The following is a 22239-nucleotide window of genomic DNA, read 5'->3' as shown; positions in this document are numbered from 1 at the left end:
AATTATTGACATTCTTATACTATAAACAATTCTTTAACTGGTTAACAAGTTATAAACAGACCACTCTTACATAACCTAAATATATTAAAATTCACACAGTTATGAACTATCTACATAAAACTTGGTAACAATGTAATATATGTTGACGTAGATTGAAAATTCAAGTGTTGTGAGTTGTTATAATAATGAGAGCGCCTACTGACCGACCTGTAGCAACATAGTTACGTTTCTATGATATCAAACACATAAAAGAAAAACGGAAATACGGAGAAAACAACCGCATAATTGTTTTAACTTACAATACTGTTACTTGGTGAGAAAGTGTCGGTACAACACGAATGCCTCGATATTCACAGTAAACATGTTTACCGGAACAGCGGCACTCACTTGGTATCTTCACTAGTTCTATTGATGATCAAAGAAAGAACGTTTATTTTCCATAATACTTATTATTATAGTAACTTAACAAACCGAGTTACTAATAATGTTATCTGTTTTGAAATCTTACGGGTGTTAATTTGAACAAAGTTTAATATATATATACAAGAGTGTTTTAAAATAAATTGGCTTTAAAAACACGTGTAAATGGACTTTTTTATGAAACGTTAACTACAATTAATTAATACTACGTTATTACAAAATATTGTTAATGAACATACATTATTTAAAATATACAACACTTTCTATTTATTATATGTGTTTTCTTACAGAAAAGCCACAGCGGGCTATCTGCTTAGCCCTGTGAGGGGAATCGAACCCATGATGTTAGGGTTGTAAATCCGTAGACTTACCGCTGTACTAGGGGGTAGCGTATTTTTATAAGTTTCACAACAATAGATTTGTCTCTGCACACAAACTTCGTCTTTTATTCCTAACTTTGACTAATAATCCCAGGACCGCGGGTTCGAATCCTCGTCACACCAAACATGCTCGTCCTTTCAGCAGTGGCGGCGTTATTATGTAACGATCAATCCCACTCTCCATTGGTAAGAGAGTAGCCCAAAAGTTGGCGGTGGGTGGTGATGACTAGCTTTCTTCCTTCTAGTCATACACTGCTAAATTAGGGACGGCTAGCACAGATAGCCCTAGAGTTGCTTTGTGCGAAATTCCAAAACAAACAAATTCTAGTCTTACACTGCTAAATTAGAGACGGCTAGCGTAGATAGTCCTCGTCTAGCTTTGCGCGAAATTAAAAAAAAAACAAATTTATACTTAAACACTTTTTGAAAACAAAATTTTCAGTTTTTAAACATTTTTGAAGATTCACATTTCATATAAAGACTTCCAGACTAAAATGTTATTGTATACATTAAAAATAAATAAAACTAAAAAAAGAGAGAGCTGGTTTGTTTTTGAATTTCGCGCAAGACTACCCAAGGACTATATGCGCTTGCCTTCCCTAATTTAGCAGTGTAAGACTAGAGGGAAGGCAGCTAGTCATCACCACTCACCGCCAACTCTTGATCTTCTCTTTTACCAAGGAATAGTTGGATCGACCGTCACAATATAACGCCCCCATGGTCGACAGAGCCAACATGTTTGATGTGACAGGAATTCAAACTTGCAACCTGTAGATTGCGAGTCGATCGCCGTAACCACATGGCCGTGCCTAACCCGGAAAGAGAGGGAGAGAGAAACTATTACATTAGGTTAAAGTAAGAGTTGGTGAACATCGTCCGAACCAAGATCCAGAAATCAAAATTAAGTATTCCAAATTTTCGAAATCATGAAGGTTTTTATGCTGTTTCTTTAGGTGGTACATTCAAGAAATTTAAAAGACCAAACATCATCTATTTAAAAAAAGAAGTTATGAAATGATGGACACACGATATTCCTGTTCTTACTTAAGTAGATATTCTGAAAGAAAGTAATTTAATATGACGAAAATGCTTTGCTAATTTTTATCATGCTTTGAGTACTTGAGTATTTTCATTTAAGCACACTTCATATTTTTCACGAAGTGTTAACCATCCTTTCAAACACTTCATGTGTTTATCCCTTTTTTATACCCACCATATATTCCGTACACACGTCACAAATAATTATATTTTTAGCCAGTGTGTGTGTGTATACATATATTATTAATTCTCCTTAGATATACTATGTATTCTCTATACTCATTTTATAATGATATCTCTCGTAAAACATACACAGTAATATATTGGACACTTAACTCTGTAACTTTCTTTGGTCAAACAACATATTATTATATTTCTGTAGTTCAAAGAGATAATGAGAAATATCCTATGACGTATCACGAAGTATTAACTTTCTTTATTGAAACAATACAGTATTATCTTTTCTATATATTCCAAATACTATTATTTTTCGAGATATTTCAACAAATTTATATATATATGGCACACATTCTTTATTACCTTTACATAACTAGAAATTATTTGACATGCTAACTACGATCACATTTTGTTTTCTTAAAACTCACCACATTTGGTTATTTTATTTTCTCGATCTGCATCAGGCCTTTTAACGAACATTTCATTCCAAAGTTGGCTTCTCGCATGGTCTTCTGAAGAAATAAAAATTCTACAAAAGGCAACCCTTTAACAGAGAGTCATTGTTACTAAACGTTGAAATTTATTAACAAGAAGTGTAAAAAAGGAACTATAGGAACGAGTAAAAAATTTAAAAGTATTAACAAAATTTTCAATTTTGATATTTTTTTAGGATTTCTACCAGCCTAACCTCAAATCGAAATTCTTTAAAATTAACTGTAGGAAATTAATCTATACATCTTGGGCGTGGCCACATATAAAACGTTTGACCTTCTGAGCCAAAAACTGTAATTTGATCTCAAATTGGTTAAGATATGACGAGCTAAAATTTGTTTGTTTGTTTGTTTTGCAATTTCACACAAAGCTACTCGAGGGCTATCTGTGCTAGCCGTCCTTAATTTAGTAGTGTAAGACTAGAGGGAAGGCAGCTAGTCATTACCACCCACCGCCAACTCTTGGGCTACTCTTTTACCAACGAATAGTGAGATTGACCATCACATTATAACGCCCCCACGGCTGAAAGGGCGAGCATGTTTGGTGTGACAGGGTTTCGAACCCGCGACCCTCAGATTACGAATCGAAAGTCTTAACACACTTGGCCATGCCGGGCCGGCTTTTCTATAAGAAATACACACAGACACATGCACACACGCATAGCCAGGTGGTTAGGGCAACCAACTCGCAATCTGAGTTCGAATCCCCATCTAATCAAACATGTTCCCCTTTTGGCCATGGAAGTGTTATAATGTTACGGACAATCCCACTATTTGTTGGTAAAAGAGTAGCCAAATAGTTGGCGGCGAAGACTATTTGCCTTTCCTCTAATATTACACTGACAAATTGAGGACGGCTAGCACAGATAGAAGTTGTGTAGCTTTGTGCCAACTTAAAAAAACAAACTAAACAATCGTCTCCAAACACTAACATATATAATGACTTTATTATTGTATATTGATTTTTAATATCGTTGTTTGTCGTAGTTAAATTTACATATTTAGAAATACATGTAACTTAAACTGTTAAATCTCTATTGCGAAAATTTCGCCTATTCAATAAATTTGTAGAAGATTCTCTATTGTGAGAATCAATAATATATGTTTTACCAAACAGTAGGATATCATCACTATTGTTGCCTTAGTTGAACTTTCTAGAAACTCTCGTCTCAAGCTTATAAAACGTAACTAGTATTTCTACGATAACACTGTATAACTTCAGCTGTGAAGAACTAGATAGCTTCCCATTAAGGGAGATGTACCAATAACAAATCGAAATTAATTCGCTCACAGTGAGCCGTCATTTGTATATAAATTAGTTTTTGTAATAAGTGTTAGTATAAATTGTATTATTGTTTTTATATTAAAACATATTTGTTTGATGAAAGAAAACTGTGCTCATCAATGTTTTTGGCAAATATCATGAATCTGATACAAATATAATGAATCTGATACAAATATCATGAATCTGAGACATATCAAACTTTAATTGACTTCTAAGTTCAAATTAAAATTTAACGCAGTTTCGGACTATTTGAAATCGTAAGAGGCTCGTCCGAGATAAATTATAATATGTGTGTGTGTTTTTTCTTATAGCAAAGCCACATGGGCTATCTCTTGAGTCCACCGAAGGAACTCGAACCCCTGATTTTAGCGTTGTAAATCCTTTAGAGTTACCGCTGTACCAACGGGGGACATAAATTATAATACGAAACACGTACAAACAAATTTCATACAAAACACTATACATTCATGGCTTCTTAGATAATGTACAATTTGAAGTAATGTGCACATCTGAATGTCTATTATTAATGTAATATTACACAAACTAATTTTCAATGGGATTGATGAGAAAAAATAATTAATTGTTTCAAACTATTTTATAATAAATATAAAAAGTATTTATACAAATTTGAAAATAGTTAGTGTGTTTGGAATTTCATGCAAAGCTACACGAGGGCTTTTGCTTTAACCATCCCTAATTAGCAGTGAAAGGCTGAAGGGAAGACAGCTAGTTATCACCACTCACCATCGTCTCTTGGGTTACATTTTTACCAATGAATAGTGAAATTGAACTTAACATTATAATGCGTCCATGGCTGAAATGGCGAGCATGTTTGGTTGGACGGAGTGTCGAAACCAAGGTCTATAGATTGGGAGTCGAGCGCCATAACCACCTTTCCATATTTGGAAACGATGATTTAAACAAACTTGTGCACAAAATTAATTTCTAAAATTATTATTAAATAAGTTATTGGAATTATTTATTGGATATTTATATCTTATACAGAAAGATTAATGTAGTTATATCACCTTCCCTATATAAGATCTCATACTGTGTGGACCTCTTTAGAAGCATTGAAGATGGAGATAGCAGCATAGAAATGGTGGAAGCCTTACAATTTTGGTTGGGCTTAATATAGTAAAATCTTAAAATATTGGAATTTATATCAAAGCATTATATTGTTAACGATCTTGCTGTCTCTTCAACGATGTCTTGTATTATATTCTTTCTTTCGTATTATTATTTTTATGAGCAATCACCATCTACACATGTTGGAGACAGCAAAAGGTAATAAGGATGTAGGTTTTCCATTGATCATGTGAGGGCGCCGAAGCTGAGGTTAAACTAGATAGTCGGTGTATCTCCAACGTAATATGATCTTACTTCCGTCAATACCTCTAAAACCAGGGCACATTACATAATGATTTGTGTGCCAGTATTGGATGTTTGCGCTGTGGCTGCGAATTATTTTCTATACATCATTTTGTTTTGTTTTTGTTCATTTTTCTTAAACAAATTAAAACAAAATTCATTTAAAGTTTGGATAAGTTGTGTAACATTCACGTTCTCCATCCTTTTGAAATATATGTTTTTCAAACTTAGCTTACACACACACACACACACACATATATATTTGAAGTTATATCTTGAATGCCATACCTTGAAACAAAAGTCCAAAGAATAATTGCCAAATTAGTTTATTGTTGATGAATTAATTCAACCAGCTGTAAGTGTGGTCATTTATATAATTAATTCAACCAGCTGTAAGTGTGGTTATTTATAAAATTAATTCAACCAGCTGTAAATGTGGTTATTTATCTAATCTCCTCACAATTAAAATGTGGAATGAACTTGTTGGTCATTTTTTTGAAAAATGTGAAAAATGTTTGATTATATTATTAGAACAGAGAGATGCAATGAGTCTCGTAGTACCATTCTATTATTGGAAAACATGTGACATGGTTTTACGTAGGGTGATATAGATGTTTGGTGTATTTTATTTGCTTTGATATAATCAAGGGTTTGGCTACCGTATAAAAACTAAAATACTGTAGTATAATCTTTTAAGTTGACTCATTTAGAGTAACCAGAAAACTAAAAATGATTAGTAAGTTTAATATATAGGCAATGGATGCAACTTTTCCCGATTCTGATATTATTGTTTTGAACAATGTAGAGATCTTACGGTACTTATGGCTATTAAGTCGTGCAAATATTTAAGACGTAAATCTCGGATCTAAGCTGTAGAAAAATGCTTGGGTTATGAAACTCTCTTGAGACGTAAATCGTACACTTAGTATAGAGTAAAAAATAGTTCATGTTATAAAACCTCATTACCGTCAGTATGGTAAGACAAAGTTATGGTTGAATTTTTCATGTGGTTGATTCTCAGCTCATAATCAACAACCACAACAGAAATTTGAGAAATGTTTCACTTCACTTAACAAGTTTTTGACCAAATATGAGGCTTAGATAATTAATTGGTTGAAACCTAAGTTATGCTTAAGTTATACATACCAAACTCTTCCAAAAACCAACATTAATGGAGAGTAGACTTTCTACCTCAACAATGGAACCCATTCATATTGGATACAGTGGATACAGTGAATACAGTGGATACAGTAGATACAGTGGATACAGTAGATACAGTGGATATAGTGGATACAGTAGATATAGTGAATACAGAAGATACAGTGGATACAGTAGATACAGTGGATATAGTGAATACAGTAGATGCAGTGGATACAGTAGATACATTGGATACAGTGGATATAGTGAATACAGTAGATACAGTGGATACAGTAGATACAGTGGATACAGTGAATACAGTAGATACAGTGGATATAGTGAATACAGTAGATACAGTGAATACAGTAGATACAGTGGATATAGTGAATACAGTAGATACAGTGGTTACAGTAGATACAGTGGATACAGTAGATACAGTGGATATAGTGAATACAGTAAATACAGTGGATACAGTGGATATAGTGAATCAATGTAGAGATCTTACGGTACTTATGGCTATTAAGTCGTGCAAATATTTAAGACGTAAATCTCGGATCTAAGCTGTAGAAAAATGCTTGGGTTATGAAACTCTCTTGAGACGTAAATCGTACACTTAGTATAGAGTAAAAAATAGTTCATGTTATAAAACCTCATTACCGTCAGTATGGTAAGACAAAGTTATGGTTGAATTTTTCATGTGGTTGATTCTCAGCTCATAATCAACAACCACAACAGAAATTTGAGAAATGTTTCACTTCACTTAACAAGTTTTTGACCAAATATGAGGTTTAGATAATTAATTGGTTGAAACCTAAGTTATGCTTAAGTTATACATACCAAACTCTTCCAAAAACCAACATTAATGGAGAGTAGACTTTCTACCTCAACAATGGAACCCATTCATATTGGATACAGTGGATACAGTGAATACAGTAGATACAGTGGATACAGTAGATACAGTGGATACAGTGGATACAGTGGATACAGTAGATACAGTGGATATAGTGGATACAGTGGATATAGTGAATACAGAAGATACAGTGGATACAGTAGATACAGTGGATATAGTGAATACAGTAGATGCAGTGGATACAGTAGATACATTGGATACAGTGGATATAGTGAATACAGTAGATACAGTGGATACAGTAGATACAGTGGATACAGTGAATACAGTAGATACAGTGGATATAGTGAATACAGTAGATACAGTGAATACAGTAGATACAGTGGATATAGTGAATACAGTAGATACAGTGGTTACAGTAGATACAGTGGATACAGTAGATACAGTGGATATAGTGAATACAGTAAATACAGTGGATACAGTGGATATAGTGAATACAGTAGATACAGTGGATATAGTGAATACAGTAGATACAGTGAATACAGTAGATACAGTGGATATAGTGAATACAGTAGATACAGTGGATACAGTAGATACAGTGGATACAGTGAATACAGTAGATACAGTGGATACAGTGAATACAGTAGATACAGTGGATACAGTGAATGCAGTAGATACAGTGGATACAGTAGATACAGTGGATACAGTAGATACAGTGGATACAGTGAATACAGTGGATATAGTAAAGTTAACATGAATTTATTAGAAAAAATTAGTTGTGACATTATTTTGCTGCGGTATGAAAACATTTGTTATTCTTACACATTTATGACTGCCGTAAACGTTTTTTTCAGACTATGCACTCTGATGAAGTTTCAAATACCTTTGAAAGATCTCATGTGTGACTATTTCATTCATATTGAATTTTAGTCCTCCCAGAAGATCATAATTCATTCTCTCTCAAAATAATTGTAACTCACGACACATTTTGACACTACTAACCTACTTTTTGAGTACAGTTGTATACTCATAACAAACGAGTTCCCTTAGAAAGCATGCTTTGACGTCGAAAGTTTAACAAGTACAATACAATCATTTGTAAATAATTAAATTGTTAGTTTCCCCAAGAAACGTAAGTTTCTAATATTTTCATTGTTTATAGTGACGACTTTCAAAATGAACTATTTTACATCAATATATCTAATTACACAAATTACTGTAAACTCAATGCTGTAAATAATAATTAAATCTATTGTTTTTTGTGTGTGGAAAGAGCTAAATAAAAGAAAAAATAAGCAGAAGTTTTATATTATATTAAACGAAATAAATCATTTTCATAAAGTAACTTGTGGGCAGACTACAAATATTTATACCTTGAACGGTTTAACGACGAATAAAGGTTTGTGTTAGTTTTTCACACTGTCGTTTCATACTGCTGCCGATAAATAAAGTTTATTACATTTGTAACAATAATTCATTACCTACTACACAAAACGTACATCAGAGTGTGTGAAGAAAAATATTCACTTCTGATATGACCAATAACTTAACAGAACAAGCTTATTACTATTTTAAAAATGTTTAATTTTAACCAACGTTATTCTGTAGTCTTTAAGTAAATAAATCAAGAAAAAGTAAATCTCACACATCTTATCATATAAACATTTATTTTATAAAGTTGTATATCAGAACGCAAGCAAGCGTTCTGTTGTCCACTTACGTTGTTTTTGATGGAAAATACTAATAACTGATACTTTATATTTAATATTACGTTATCTATTGAAGGGCTTTTTAAAACTTTCTTTGAAAATATAAAGTTACATAAAGTTCTGCTTTTTTAATTTATTTAGATCTAGATCTTTTTTATATAAAACTTCTTGAATGACATTCGACACTTGATCTTATTTTAGGCTATCTATCTGTGGGATCGGCTTATTTATGTTCAAGATATTGTTTTACTGTCTTGCTTCTTTACGTGTTTTGTGCACCAAGAACTATAACTTCTGGTATTATTATATGATAATATAATATCATTTTTATGACTCGTTTTAAACTACCTTTAAAATATTTGAATATTAATAGTGATTATTTTACATACTGATTAAGTAAAATTGAAACTTCTTGTACTGCCAACTGAGGCGCTGTATACGTGTTTATGGGGTGATTAAAAATTCAACTTTTTCAATGAATTTTCACTTAAGTAAGTAACTTTCCTAAACAAGTGTACAGAAAAGTGACGAACCTTATCACTTTAATTCCTTCACAGAACTTTTCCGTCCGTTTATCCAGTGATTTGTTTACTAGTATATACAAAACGGAAGAAGCACGTGTATTTATATGATAGTTTGGTAGAGATCCATACGAGTATTAAAATCGAATCTGGTATATGCCTACCCTAGGTTTGGCATATACCAGATTCGATCTTGGATACTCTTTTACCAACGAATAGTAGAACTGACCGTCAAATTACAAAATCCTCACGGCTGAAAGGGCGAGCATGTTTAGTGGGACGGGAATTCGAACCCTCGACTTCATACTGCGAGGGTAGTGCCTTAGCCACCTGGCTATGTTCACAAGAATGTAGCTAACGAAAAAGGAAACAAACTATTATAATAAAAAATAATAATTTGATGAAGACCGTCAGGTATTGATATATATGTAACCTAGATATCTATAGTAATGTAGAATATTCTAATGATACAAAAGGTATTCAAACAAGAAAGCCAAATCTAAAAAACATAAGGCCTATGGAATGTTTAAGGCAAAAATTGATTTTGTTTCATGTTATACGGATAAAGAATAACAAACTATGTATTTGTCGCACATAATCGTGGTATTACTGTTTAGATTGTTAATGAAGTGTTATCCTTTTCTCACTCGAAGTTCTCCTTAGAGAAATAACATTATCTTTTGAATACACTCTTCGAGCTCCAGTCAACGTTGAAATGGTTTCCTGAATCAATATTGCATCTTTGACTGAATATGACGTTATAAAGTTAAAGAAGAAAGACATTTCATCTGCTTTCGCTTTCTTTGTCCAAATCAGTCAAACCTTTGTCTTCTGTCTTGTCCTATCCGTTTTTTACCTTTAGTTTAATACCTTCCTATGGTAATACTTGAATCCATGTTTAATGTATCTCTTTCAAGTGGTCAGGTTTCATTTACAGAAGCTCACTACGATTACGCCATGATGTAAACTCTTTACAAGCACGGTCTGGTAGTTAAGTCGCTTGACTCAAAATAGAAGGGTACCGGGTTCTAATCCCTGTAACACCAAACATGCTTACCCTTTCAGCCTTAGAGCATTAAAAAGTCACAGCCAATCCCACTATCCGTTGGTAAAAGTGTAGCCCAGAAGCCCAATAGATAGACTAGTGGGGACGCAACTAGTCAACCTCTGCTAAATTACGGACGACTATTCATACGTATATGTGTACAGTAATTGTGGAAATGTAAAACATACCTTTTATTAACATTTCGTGCGTAATGAAAAATAAACAATAAAATAAAAAATAGAAAAAACACACACCAAAATAACACATTATATTTAGCTATATATTCGAAATGTATCAAGAATGTATCATAAACCAAGTTAAAATGATGGACAGTTTTAGATCTAATGGCAACACAATCTTATTGCAACTTTACTTGTCTGATCAATCTAATGCCTAACGAAATTAATAAGATTGAATTAATTGCTTAAAAAATTAAGAATGGTTTAACAGTAAAGAGAAACATTATATTTAGCCAAATAATTCATATTCTACTTCAGTGTGTTATAAACAAGTGTGAAATGACGACCAGTTTTTAGACCTAAACTTAAATTTAAATATATAATGAGATAACAATCTTACTGCAATTCCACTCGTCTGATCCATCAGGGCAATCAGGCTTTCCATCACAGTTCATTCGCTGTTCCACACACACGTGACTAACATTGCAAGGAAACAATTGTCGATCACATATAGTTGCGGATTCTAAGTCACTTGTTATCCCAAAATTCGTTGAAACTTCATAACTTGAACCATTACCTAAGGTAACAGGTTTAGCGATTAAAGCCAACAGTATTGTATAATAACATTCTTGCCACACGAGCGTAAGAAATAGTAATTTTAGTATGTATATAGATTTTAATAAACTCTAAACTGTATACAGTTTAAACACTTTTATGGGGAATTGAAGAACTTGTATATCGGACGTTCTTAGATAGTTCTATCTAGCAACAAGTAATAAATGAACAGTTATGACGACAACAAATGAACTGTTTTCTGAAATTATCAGCCAAAAATTGTTTTATTTTACCTTTTTCCTGCTTTTAGTTTTTATAAATTCTGATTACTTTGCGCTATCACATAATATACTGCTCAACAAAATTAAAGAAACAAGTACATATTTTAGTATCTTTTTGTCATAATTAAATTTATTTATGAAAAACATATCTGTTCCTCTACAAGTGCATTTTTAAGCTTGCGAGTGAAGTTTGAAGCAACTCACCTCACTCAAAGAGAATACAACTCAAGGTACCCTATATTATGCTGTTACGTGAAACTATGATTTCCTCATTAATTCTCAAAACCTTCATCAACATGGATCTTTTGCGGCTTGTTTTGTCAGTGTGTACCTTCAACTTGTCTACTCAAGCAGTCAGGCGTCATATGACAGAGAACAAGGTGGCCAGAGTGGTCCAGATGCCGGAGGTTGGCCAGATCCAAAGGAGAGTGGCGCAGTGCGTCGGTGTGTCAGCAATCGACTTTGACAACAGTACTAGGGGACGAAATCTTATGGCAGGAGACCAAGCCAAGACCGTTATTGCTGCACAACAACCAAAGAGGACTGCTACATTGTGACTGCCGCTCTGCGGGACAGGCTAGCTACGGCTTGGTCACTGCGAAATGACCTTCAGCATTCCACTGGAACCTGTGTGTCGACTCAAACAGTTCGCAATCGTCAGCACAAAGGACGCCTTAGGGCTAGACGGCCTGCAAGAGGCGGCATTCTGACAGCGCGACACCGTGTAGCCAGATTGGAGTTTGCTCGTCAGCACCTGGACTGGGAACTTCGTCAATGGGCCATCGTGCTGTGGACAGACGATGGCAGTTTCGCTGTGTTTCGTGAGGATGGGCATGCGAGAGTGTGGAGACATCGAGAAGAGCGATTTTTCGTTTGTAACATTGTGCAAGACGACACTGATGGAGGAGGTTCTGTAACGGTCTGGGCAGGCATATGCTTGGGTGACCTCACGGACTTACTTACATTTGACAGGGGTGCTCAGAAAGCTCGATGATATAGAGATGAAATTTTGGAACCCATTGTGAGACCTTTTGCAGGTGCTCTCGCCAATGGGTTCATTCTCATGCAGGTTAACGCTCGAGTCCACGTCGCCAGACTGTGTATGGACTTCCTTGACGACGTAGGAATAGAGACTTTTGAGAGACTTAAATCTGATTGAACATTGTTGGGATATGTTGTCGAGGCGTGTTAGTGAATGCTAGCACCCTCCTCAGAATGTACAGGATCTCCGACCAGCCCCGGTAGACGAGTGAGCCGCCATACCATAAGATAACATCGATAGACTGATTCGAAGTGTGCCAACTCGGTGTAAGGAGTGTGTCACAGCCCGTGTATGGCACACTAGATATTGAATGTTTGAAACATTTATTGAATGAACGCATGTAAACTGTTTAAAGTATTCCGTGATGACGAGTAAACCCACTTGTAGAGAAAATTATATATTTAAAAACTGTTGGTATGGTTAGAGAAAGCACTAGTAGAGGAGCGAACAACGTTTTGTTCTTCTTCGGTCATGGTTTGTTTGTTTGTTTGTTTTTGGAATTTCGCACAAAGCTACTCGAGGGCTATCTGTGCTAGCCGTCCCTAATTTAGCAGTGTAAGACTAGAGGGAAGGCAGCTAGTCATCACCACCCACCGCCAACTCTTGGGCTACTCTTTTACCAACGAATAGTGGGATTGACCGTCACATTATACACCCCCACGGCTGGGAGGGCGAGCATGTTCAGCGCGACGCGGGCGCGAACCCGCGACCCTCGGATTACGAGTCGCACGCCTTACGCGCTTGGCCATGCCAGGCCTATCGGTCATGGTCAGAGTGTGGTGAACCTGGCGATGACCGAAGAAGATCGAAACGTTGTTCGCCCCTCTACTAGTGCTTTCTCTAACCATACCAACAGTTTTTAAATATATAATGTTTAAAGTATTATTTCATATGGGATATCAGTTTTGGTGATATTGGTCATTTAAAAAAATATATTTCTATTTTATTACCGTTCATCACACATTAGAAGATGGATACAGATGGAACTGTAAGGAGGCAAATTACCCAAAAAAATATTATCACACTTAGAACAATGAGATAAATTATATGAGGAAACGTACTTGTTTCTTTAACTTTTTTGAACAGTTTACGTTCATCCTACATCCAATGGTCTACATATAAATTTTAAACTTAACATTTCATTGGAAATGTTGATACCATTGTAAGAATCAATAACATGTAGAAACAGTTTAATTTTCAAAATACAACAGTCCAACATCATGTGAGTTTTGCAATAAACGATTAAAATAAATACGCACCTTTATAACTTAGCTTATCATATGCTTAAAATTATATCGAAATTCTTGACGTTATCTGTAATTAAGTATAAATGAATGAATGAATATGTTTTTTTCACTGTGCTACAAAAAAAAATATAATTTGCGAAGTTCTTCTGCCAAGATGATACAGCAGTTCGCGAAGTTCTTCTGCCTAGATGATACAGCAGTTCGCGAAGTTCTTCTGCCTAGATGATACAGCAGTTCATTACCTCTGAATAACGAAACTTTTACATCATAGAATATGTCCACATTAATTTTATGGATTTTGGCAGGTTGTTCGTGATTAAGTTTGAATGAATTAGCGTGTTTTCTGTGTGTAAGAATTTGCCGTCTGCAAAGTTCTGCTGCGACATAACCCATAAACGGCAATGGCTTTGCACCCTAACAACATTTATGCGATTTGTTCCTGAGCTATAAAGGCAACATTTAACAAAATATCACACCTCATGTTAAGCTCGTGGCTAATTACGGCAAATAATTTATACTACGAAGTGGATTAATTACCTCGGAGAAACAGATGCTGACTATCTCACTCCCTCATGGCACAAGTGACCTACTGTCCTCATCACTAGTTAATAACCGTATAATATGATATACCTTCTGGGTCTGGACATTACCATAACCGTATAATATGATATACCTTCTGGGTCTGGGTATTACCATCCCCATACAGCTAACTTATAATTGTGTGATTACTTTTATCTGACAGATAAACACGGAATATATTATATATTACGTACTTTCTCCCTTTGCCAGGTTATTTATGACTTCACTGCACATAATACATTTAGTGATGCCTTTAAATATTTAGTAAATGTGGGCTGCATTAGACAATATCTGACATAGAAAAAATATAGTAATATTTAATGAAGAGTAAAATAATCATAAAAATATTAACTACTGTTTCTAAGTTTTTATCAGTTAATGTTAATATAGTTATTTTATACCTGCGTTCGTAATTGTAACCCTAGACGAAAATTATATTTACTGAGCTAACGAGGTTTTGAATTAATATCTTATTAGCCAGCGAAACAAGAAATCCAGGAGTTGTATACTTCAGTAAATCTGTCCAAACTATCGCGCTTATAGAATCTAGCTGACCATATATAATTGTACTCTGCTCTGTAGTTCGTTTACGTTGTCAATAAAGATGTTTTAACAGAGAAAGTACTCACCTGTTAAGTGTGAATGTACACCAGTACAAGTAACGCAGCACACTACAGTAATTAACCACCAAGAACACATGCTTTTCTTCGAGAAGTTCTGTGAATCAACACAAAATAAAGTCGATATTGAAGTTCTGTGAATCAACACAAAATAAAGCCGATATTGAAGTTCTGTGAATCAACACAAAATATTGAAGTTCCATCTAAGTGCTCATTATTTGATTCATCATTCTATTTTTATACGAGCCCTATTTCTTCTGTCAATCTATCTATCAATGGCTGTTGATATTTTTCTTAACGCTATTACACACCAAAGAAACCGTAGTTTCGTTCAAGAATGAATTTAATAAGATACTTGGAGTCGGCCGTACTCGTAAAATAGCATTATAGCCATGAAGATAAGGTTCAGTTTGCTTGCAATATAACATAGTGCAGAGAAGAAACAACATTACTTTATGATAAAAAAATAAGAGAGAGCAAGAAACAGTTGTTTTGTGTAGTTGATGTCATTGAAGACTGAGATTTTTAAATATTAGCAAAATCTGAAGGTTAAATACAACAACTTTTCTGTAATAAGCAGGGTAAACACTATGTAGAATTATACACGGACTTTTCATTAAATTACATAAATTTTGCTTGCGAGCTTTAGACCCTGTTATCGGAGCCGTCATTGAGCAACAATACACCGTTACCTACTACACTTTTGGTTGTTTTATTTGTGGAATAGCCAAAAGAAGGTATGTTGTCGAATAGATATTTACAAATAGAGATAATGGTCAACAGGACCTATGTAGTACAGGTGAAAACTGAATATTATGATAAACAGAAGTCGTTGGATAATAACATGAATCAATACATAAGTTAAGAGTTTTACACAAAATTACTTTCTGCATCCTGAACAATGTATCTTCTTGTTATATTGAACAATGTATCTTCTTGTTATATTGAACAATGTATCTTCCTGTGATATTGAACAATGTATCTTCTTGTTATATTGAACAATGTATCTTCTTGTTATATTGAACAATGTATCTTCTTGTTATATTGAACAATGTATCTTCCTGTGATATTGAACAAGATATCTTCCTGTGATATTGAACAATGTATCTTCCTGTGATATTGAACAATGGATCTGCCTGTGATATTGAACAATGTATCTTCCTGTTACCTTGAACAACATATGAGATTGTGATTCTAAGTTGTATAATATTTTTTACCGTTAGAATTATTGTATGGAAGATCCGGTAAGAGAGCAGAAAGCTCGTAAATAAATCCGTGTATATTAATTTGCCTACGAGTCTTAAAAACAACTACCGGCAAATGTAACAAACTTAGTGCTTTTAAAGTAATCCGTCAAATAAACATAAATAGCAAGACAAGGACGACTAAAACATAAAGAAAACAAATAAAAGAGCGAGTAAAACATAACATTTAAATTATCTTTTCATTACTTGAGAATACCACAGTTGTTAGTTTAGCTTTAATAAAACGTACATCATGCAAAATAAATGTAGAAAGAAATGATTAAAATGATCATGGCTAGGTGGGTTAAAGCGTTCGATTCGTAATCTGAGGATCGCGGGTTTGAATCCCCTTTCAGCCGAGGGGGCGTTATAATGTGACGGTCAATTCCACTATTCTTTAGTAAAAGAGCAGTCCGAGAGTTGGTGGTGGGTGGTGATGACTAGCTGCCTTCCCTCTAGTCTTACATTGCTAAATTAGGGACGACTAGCACAGATAGCCATCGAGTAGCTTTACTCGAAATTCAAAAACAAACAAACAATAAAAAGAATCTCGGAAATTTCGTGAAATCAGTTAAGTGTTACAGTAAACTTGCTTGAAATAACAGCTTAATATATAATTGTGTAGAAGATAAATAACAAGACAGTTGTCTAATATGTAACTAATAACGATCATAAAATAAGTAAGAAGTATAAAAATATTATGAAATATGCGATTAGGAAAAAAGCTGACACAATACTAAAAATATAAAAAACTTTCTTATCAGCATATGTAATTAGTACAAGCAAATGACTTAGTAAATATACGACTAGCAAGTGATGGATTATTATTTGAAGGTAGCCACATTAATAATAAGGAATAAAGACCTAGTCAAACTAGTGACTAATCCATTGAAGTCAAAAGGCAACAATTAGTAAGTAATGAAATGAAATAACAAAATATTCTCCTAATTATAATTAAATAAACAATTAATATACGACTAGCAAGTAATGGATTATTATTTGAAGGTAGCCACATTAATAATAAGGAATAAAGACCTAGTCAAACTAGTGACTAATCCATTGAAGTCAAAAGGCAACAATTAGTAAGTAATGAAATGAAATAACAAAATATTCTCCTAATTATAATTAAATAAACAATTAATAAGCGCTAGCAATCAACTTGAAAATTATAATGTAAAGATATGATTAAAAGTGAGTAGTAAACAATTAATAAGCGCTAGCAATCAACATGAAAATTATAATGTAAAGATATGATTAAAAGTGAGTAGTACTGGAAAACTACTCATTAATATTAATTAATATAATAATTATCACAAACATTAATTTACAGGTGAACAAAATTGTTTTAAACATTTTGTAAAATACCGAGTCATTGTCTTCAAAAGGCATCAAGTTAAACGAACACATACTGATTCAGTATATATTTCTTGCTTTTCGTAAAGCAAGTAAAATATTATTAAGATACCCAGTTTATGGTCTTTTCGTTTTTGAATTTCGCCCAAAGCTACACGTCCCTAATTTAGCAGTGTAAGACTAGAGGGAAGGCAGCCAGTCATCACCACCCCCCGCCAACTCTTGGGCTACTCTTTTACCAACGAATAGTGGGATTGACCGTCACATTATAACGTCCCCACGACTGAAAGGGCGAGCATGTTTGGTGCGATGGAGAGTCGAACGCCTTAACCTACCTGGCCATGTCGGGCCGCCCCAATTTATGGAAACGGCGATTTCTAATTAAATTTTTTGATATAATCTTATATTTCAAGTTTACTTTGTCAAGTTCTAAATAAGTTGATTGTATTAACATAAATAAAACAGAGATTACTCTAATCAAGAAACGTCAAGCAACTCTAGACGAACATTTTACAATTGTTGTACCCTTTAGTTATAATTATTTTGGTTCTTAAAGTTTTGAAAATAATAAGTAAAATTATATCAGGTAAAACAAAGTCTTAGAAATTATTTAGTAATAAAATAATTTTTGAGTGGTTTTTGGTTTATTAATTTGTATAATAAGTGAAATAATCGATTTTTTATTCAGTGAAGACTTATCAATTGAGACCGTGTTTTAGTACACTTGTCTAATACTAGTGACAGTTTAATACTGTAACATTGTGATTGACTTCCTGTGATATTTAACAAACATTTTGTGATTCTGAACATAGTATGATTTTTTGACTTGTAAGATGTTATTATAATGTCAACGTTTCTTTCTATCGCTCTGAAAATCATATCTCATTGTGAACCTGTACAACTGAAAAGTAATTCTTATTATCTCAAATATTATAATTTGATGGTGTGAATAAGTCTTAATTTGCTCAGGACAACATAACTGGGAAATCCCGTATGATATAACTTCAAATAGCATTGAGTAATAAGAAGATGATCTTATTTCAGTCTTTGAAAAAAAAATTCACATTGCTTTGAAATCGAATCTTTTAACTTTTAACACTCCTTTCCGACATATTTTTGCAACCATATACGATATACTTTCCTGTCTGTGTCCTTACGACATACTTTCGTCACCCTGGACAAAGTAGCCCCTTACAACCCTAAACAAGGTTACCTTCTGCAACCCGAACAACGTATATTCCTGTGATATTGAACAAGATACTTTCCGTTACTCTGAACAACATACCTTTGTGATTTTAACCAGTACCCTTCTTATGGTCTTGAATAACAATTTTTCTTTTAAACTTGAACAAGTTATATTTGCTTTAGTATGAAACATATGTCTTCTTATAAACTCCAGCAAGATACCTTATGTTACCCTCGATAACATGTGTCCTTCTTACCCTCAACGATATATTTCCTACGATTATGAAGTACATATTTTTCTATAAGTATGACTCCATAAATAATATTTTCCTCAGTTCTTGGCCCATATTTCTTCATGTGGCTTTAAATAACATAATTTTACACTAGATACAGTGTTCGATTCTCCACGGTGACACAGTAGATAGTCCAATGTGTCTATGCCCTAAATAAACGAACACATAAAACACACAAGAAACAGCAAAACAAGAGACTCTCACCGTTCAAGCATACACCGGGTGAAATGTGACAACCCTAGTTACCTGAAGCTGGTATTTCTGCCCTGGTGTACTGTTTTGTTCTAAACGTGACAATTAGCTACTTTAACCAAGTAACTCATGCCCTTTCATTTTACCATAATGTATTCTCTGTGAGCGAGACCTTAACCCTTTATATAGTTTCATATTTATTATGAAAATTGAAAAAAAAAAGTAAACCAGTTCTGGAAACCAATATCTTTTACTTTAATTAGGAAAAACTTAATATTATACACGAAAGAATTACTGTTATCAAAAACTATTAAAAACATTTGTCATTGGGGTATAATAATCCCTTTTAACAATATCGACTGAACAACACTGTTTGGAATGTGTAAACCAAGGATATGAAAATTCCATTCTCTCATTAAAAACTAGTCATTTGTATACTGTCTTCTGTTAAATTTGTTTCTTCCTCGAAATAATGAGCGTGTATATCAATATTATTACTGTGTGTGCATGTTTTTATAGCGAAGTCACATCAGGTTATCTGCTGAGCCCACCGACGGAAATCGAACCTCTGAATTTAGTGTTGTAAATCCGTAGACTTACTGCTGTACTAGCAGAGGGCTAGTACTATTTGGATCAAAATGCAGGTTTCTGAGTGAAATTAAATCGTCTACGTAACGAAAAGTATACAAATATAAATTAGGGTTTAATATCTGATTAAAAAGGAGAATTCACAGAAAAATAGACACAGGTTATCAGTGTTTGAAGAGAAATTAGTACCCATTGGAATACCTACTGTTTGTTTACAAACTTCTTCAATAAAGATGATATAACTATTACATGCACATTTTATGTTAATATTTAGTGAATTATGATTGAAATAATTATTTCTGCATCTATATACATCGATGGAAAGATTATTATGAAAATATAAAAATTAGCTGTTGATTCTCTAACGAGAAACACTCAGAAAATTTAATCAAATTTCTGTACGTAGAGACTTTGCAAGCAGAGTTGTAAAGTAAAAGTGGAATTCTGTATTTATATAATTATAAACGTTTCTACTGAAATTAATATAACTTTTCTGTAAATGAAGCCTTGTTAAAAATTAGAAAAATATAAAGACAAACTTTGAACAGGGTTACAGGCTAAATAAAATATAAAACTGTTACCTATTTATTCTATTAAAAATTTTATAAAAATTAAATAAAACATAATTATCAAAGAATTACACAATTATAAAACAAAAATCCATTCACTTTATTTTGGAATAAGACCGATAAGTTAACAACGAGTTAATGATCCTTAAAAAGCTAGGATAGAAAGTTTGGTAAGCAACATTAAAAAAAGATGTAATACGACTGTCTTAATTGGTGGGACTTTCTTTTAGAATTATAAAGGAATGAAAGTGTATATGTCTAAAACGCTAGTATCGTTTTGTTTTTAATGTAACTTTACGATAGAAGTGTAATTATGAAATAATTATGATATTGAAAATAACAAACTTAGAGACTTTTACTCATAGTTAAATTATCACCAACCTAAGTTGTTTAAATAAAATGTTTAAGCCTAGTTACGTTTTATGAATTCTAGCTAAAGGATATTATTCTGAGATGTCGAATATTCGATCATCATGTGAACTGAACCAGACAGATGCCTAATATTTTTAATTTCAGCTAATTTACCCCTAAATAAAATAATTTATTAGAGCCATACTGTGCTATTTTTAAGAGAAAATTACTAAGGAGTATTTTTTTTGTAAATAATATTTTTGAGTAGAATATTTATATACCGCTAGTACAGCGGTATGTCTTCGGATTTACAACGCAAAATCCGGGGTTCGATTCCCCTCGGTGGGCTCAGGAGATAGCCCGACGTGGCTTTGCTGTAAGAAAACACACTAACACACACTTTCAATGTTTCATATGTGAAATGTAATATAGGATGTAATGAAAATCGGAATATTGAATTGTTTCTAGTCAACTTGAAATTCTGATAACTAAATGGCATTTTCCCTAAAGTTGGCGAAGTTTGGTAATATTCTAAATTTGATAGTTTATTCTTTCATGACTTAATTCTAGATGAATTGAAAGATCGATAAATCAGAAACAGCATTATTATGTCTATATTTGCATTATTTAAATATTTAAAGTTCGGAAAAGTTTAACAAAAGACTTATGAATACTCTTACAAATGATATGTTGTGTTGATATTTTTGTAGACAAGTTTAATAGATTTGTGTCTTCAAGAATAGGTTGCAGATTGGTTTACCAATGTGTTTACGAATGTGTTTTGATTTCTGTTGAAAGCTTTTAAAACATCAACTAGTTAATACTACTCTTTATAACGTATGTGCATATAAATCTTTTTTTTTTTTTCGATTTGCTCCACATAATTAAAATCTTTGGATAAACAAGGTTGTAAAGGACAGTTTTAGTTTGCCACTAATGTAAGTTACGTCCAATACTACAGTAACAGGTATAACCTTTTAAATAACAAGAACATTGTGGTATTTATCTTTTAGGTTTTAATTTTTATATTTACCGCAATCTTAATCACAGAATAATAGTTTTCAAAACATTCGTTGTCTCTTTTCCTTACCTCTGTAAGCAAAAGTTAAGATGAATCTTTTTTTCCTTTGTGAAGAAGAAACTTTCCTTCTTGAAATCTCATGAGAAACAGTTAAACTTTTACTTTACAAAAGTGTTACAGGGGAGATCGACTTTCTGTGAACAGACTCAACCGAGGATAGAACATATAGTAAGAAAAACGAACGAAATCTGTACAGCGTCATCTGACGGTGTATTTTATCGTTTAAAAAAAATAAAATATTGAAAGGAATTTTTTGTTTATGAATTCGTATTTCTTATCAGATTTAAATAAACAGGTTAAATTATATAAAAAGACGTAATCATTTACAATCAGTTTATGAAAGTAACATTTGTTTTTCATTATGTTGAAAGACGCCTGTAGTTATTCTTTCGAATACAATACAGATATTTAACAACCCCTTTTTTTCTTAATCTCGACATGGCAAAAGTGTTGGAGATT

At 33.2% G+C, this 22239-nt stretch overlaps 1 protein-coding gene across 1 annotated transcript in view; it reads right to left on the bottom strand.

Annotated features, from left to right (window-relative positions):
* The window catches only part of LOC143236475 (uncharacterized), a 53134-nt gene extending 31218 nt beyond the window's left edge, over positions 1-21916 (bottom strand). Inside the window, exons 1-5 of the mRNA XM_076474760.1 lie at positions 21790-21916; positions 14934-15021; positions 11001-11177; positions 2444-2527; positions 300-405 (exon numbers count right to left, since the gene is read on the bottom strand). Coding sequence (XP_076330875.1) covers positions 300-405; positions 2444-2527; positions 11001-11177; positions 14934-15003 — 437 coding nt within the window. The 5' untranslated portion in view covers positions 15004-15021; positions 21790-21916. The remainder of the gene's footprint in view (positions 1-299; positions 406-2443; positions 2528-11000; positions 11178-14933; positions 15022-21789) is intronic.
* Between the last annotated feature and the right edge of the window lie 323 nt (positions 21917-22239).

This window comes from Tachypleus tridentatus, chromosome 13 (genome assembly GCF_004210375.1).
Source record: "Tachypleus tridentatus isolate NWPU-2018 chromosome 13, ASM421037v1, whole genome shotgun sequence".
Classification (NCBI taxonomy): domain Eukaryota; kingdom Metazoa; phylum Arthropoda; class Merostomata; order Xiphosura; family Limulidae; genus Tachypleus; species Tachypleus tridentatus.
The sequence above is the reverse complement of the archived record's forward strand: the minus strand, read 5'-3'. Positions and strand labels throughout refer to the sequence as shown.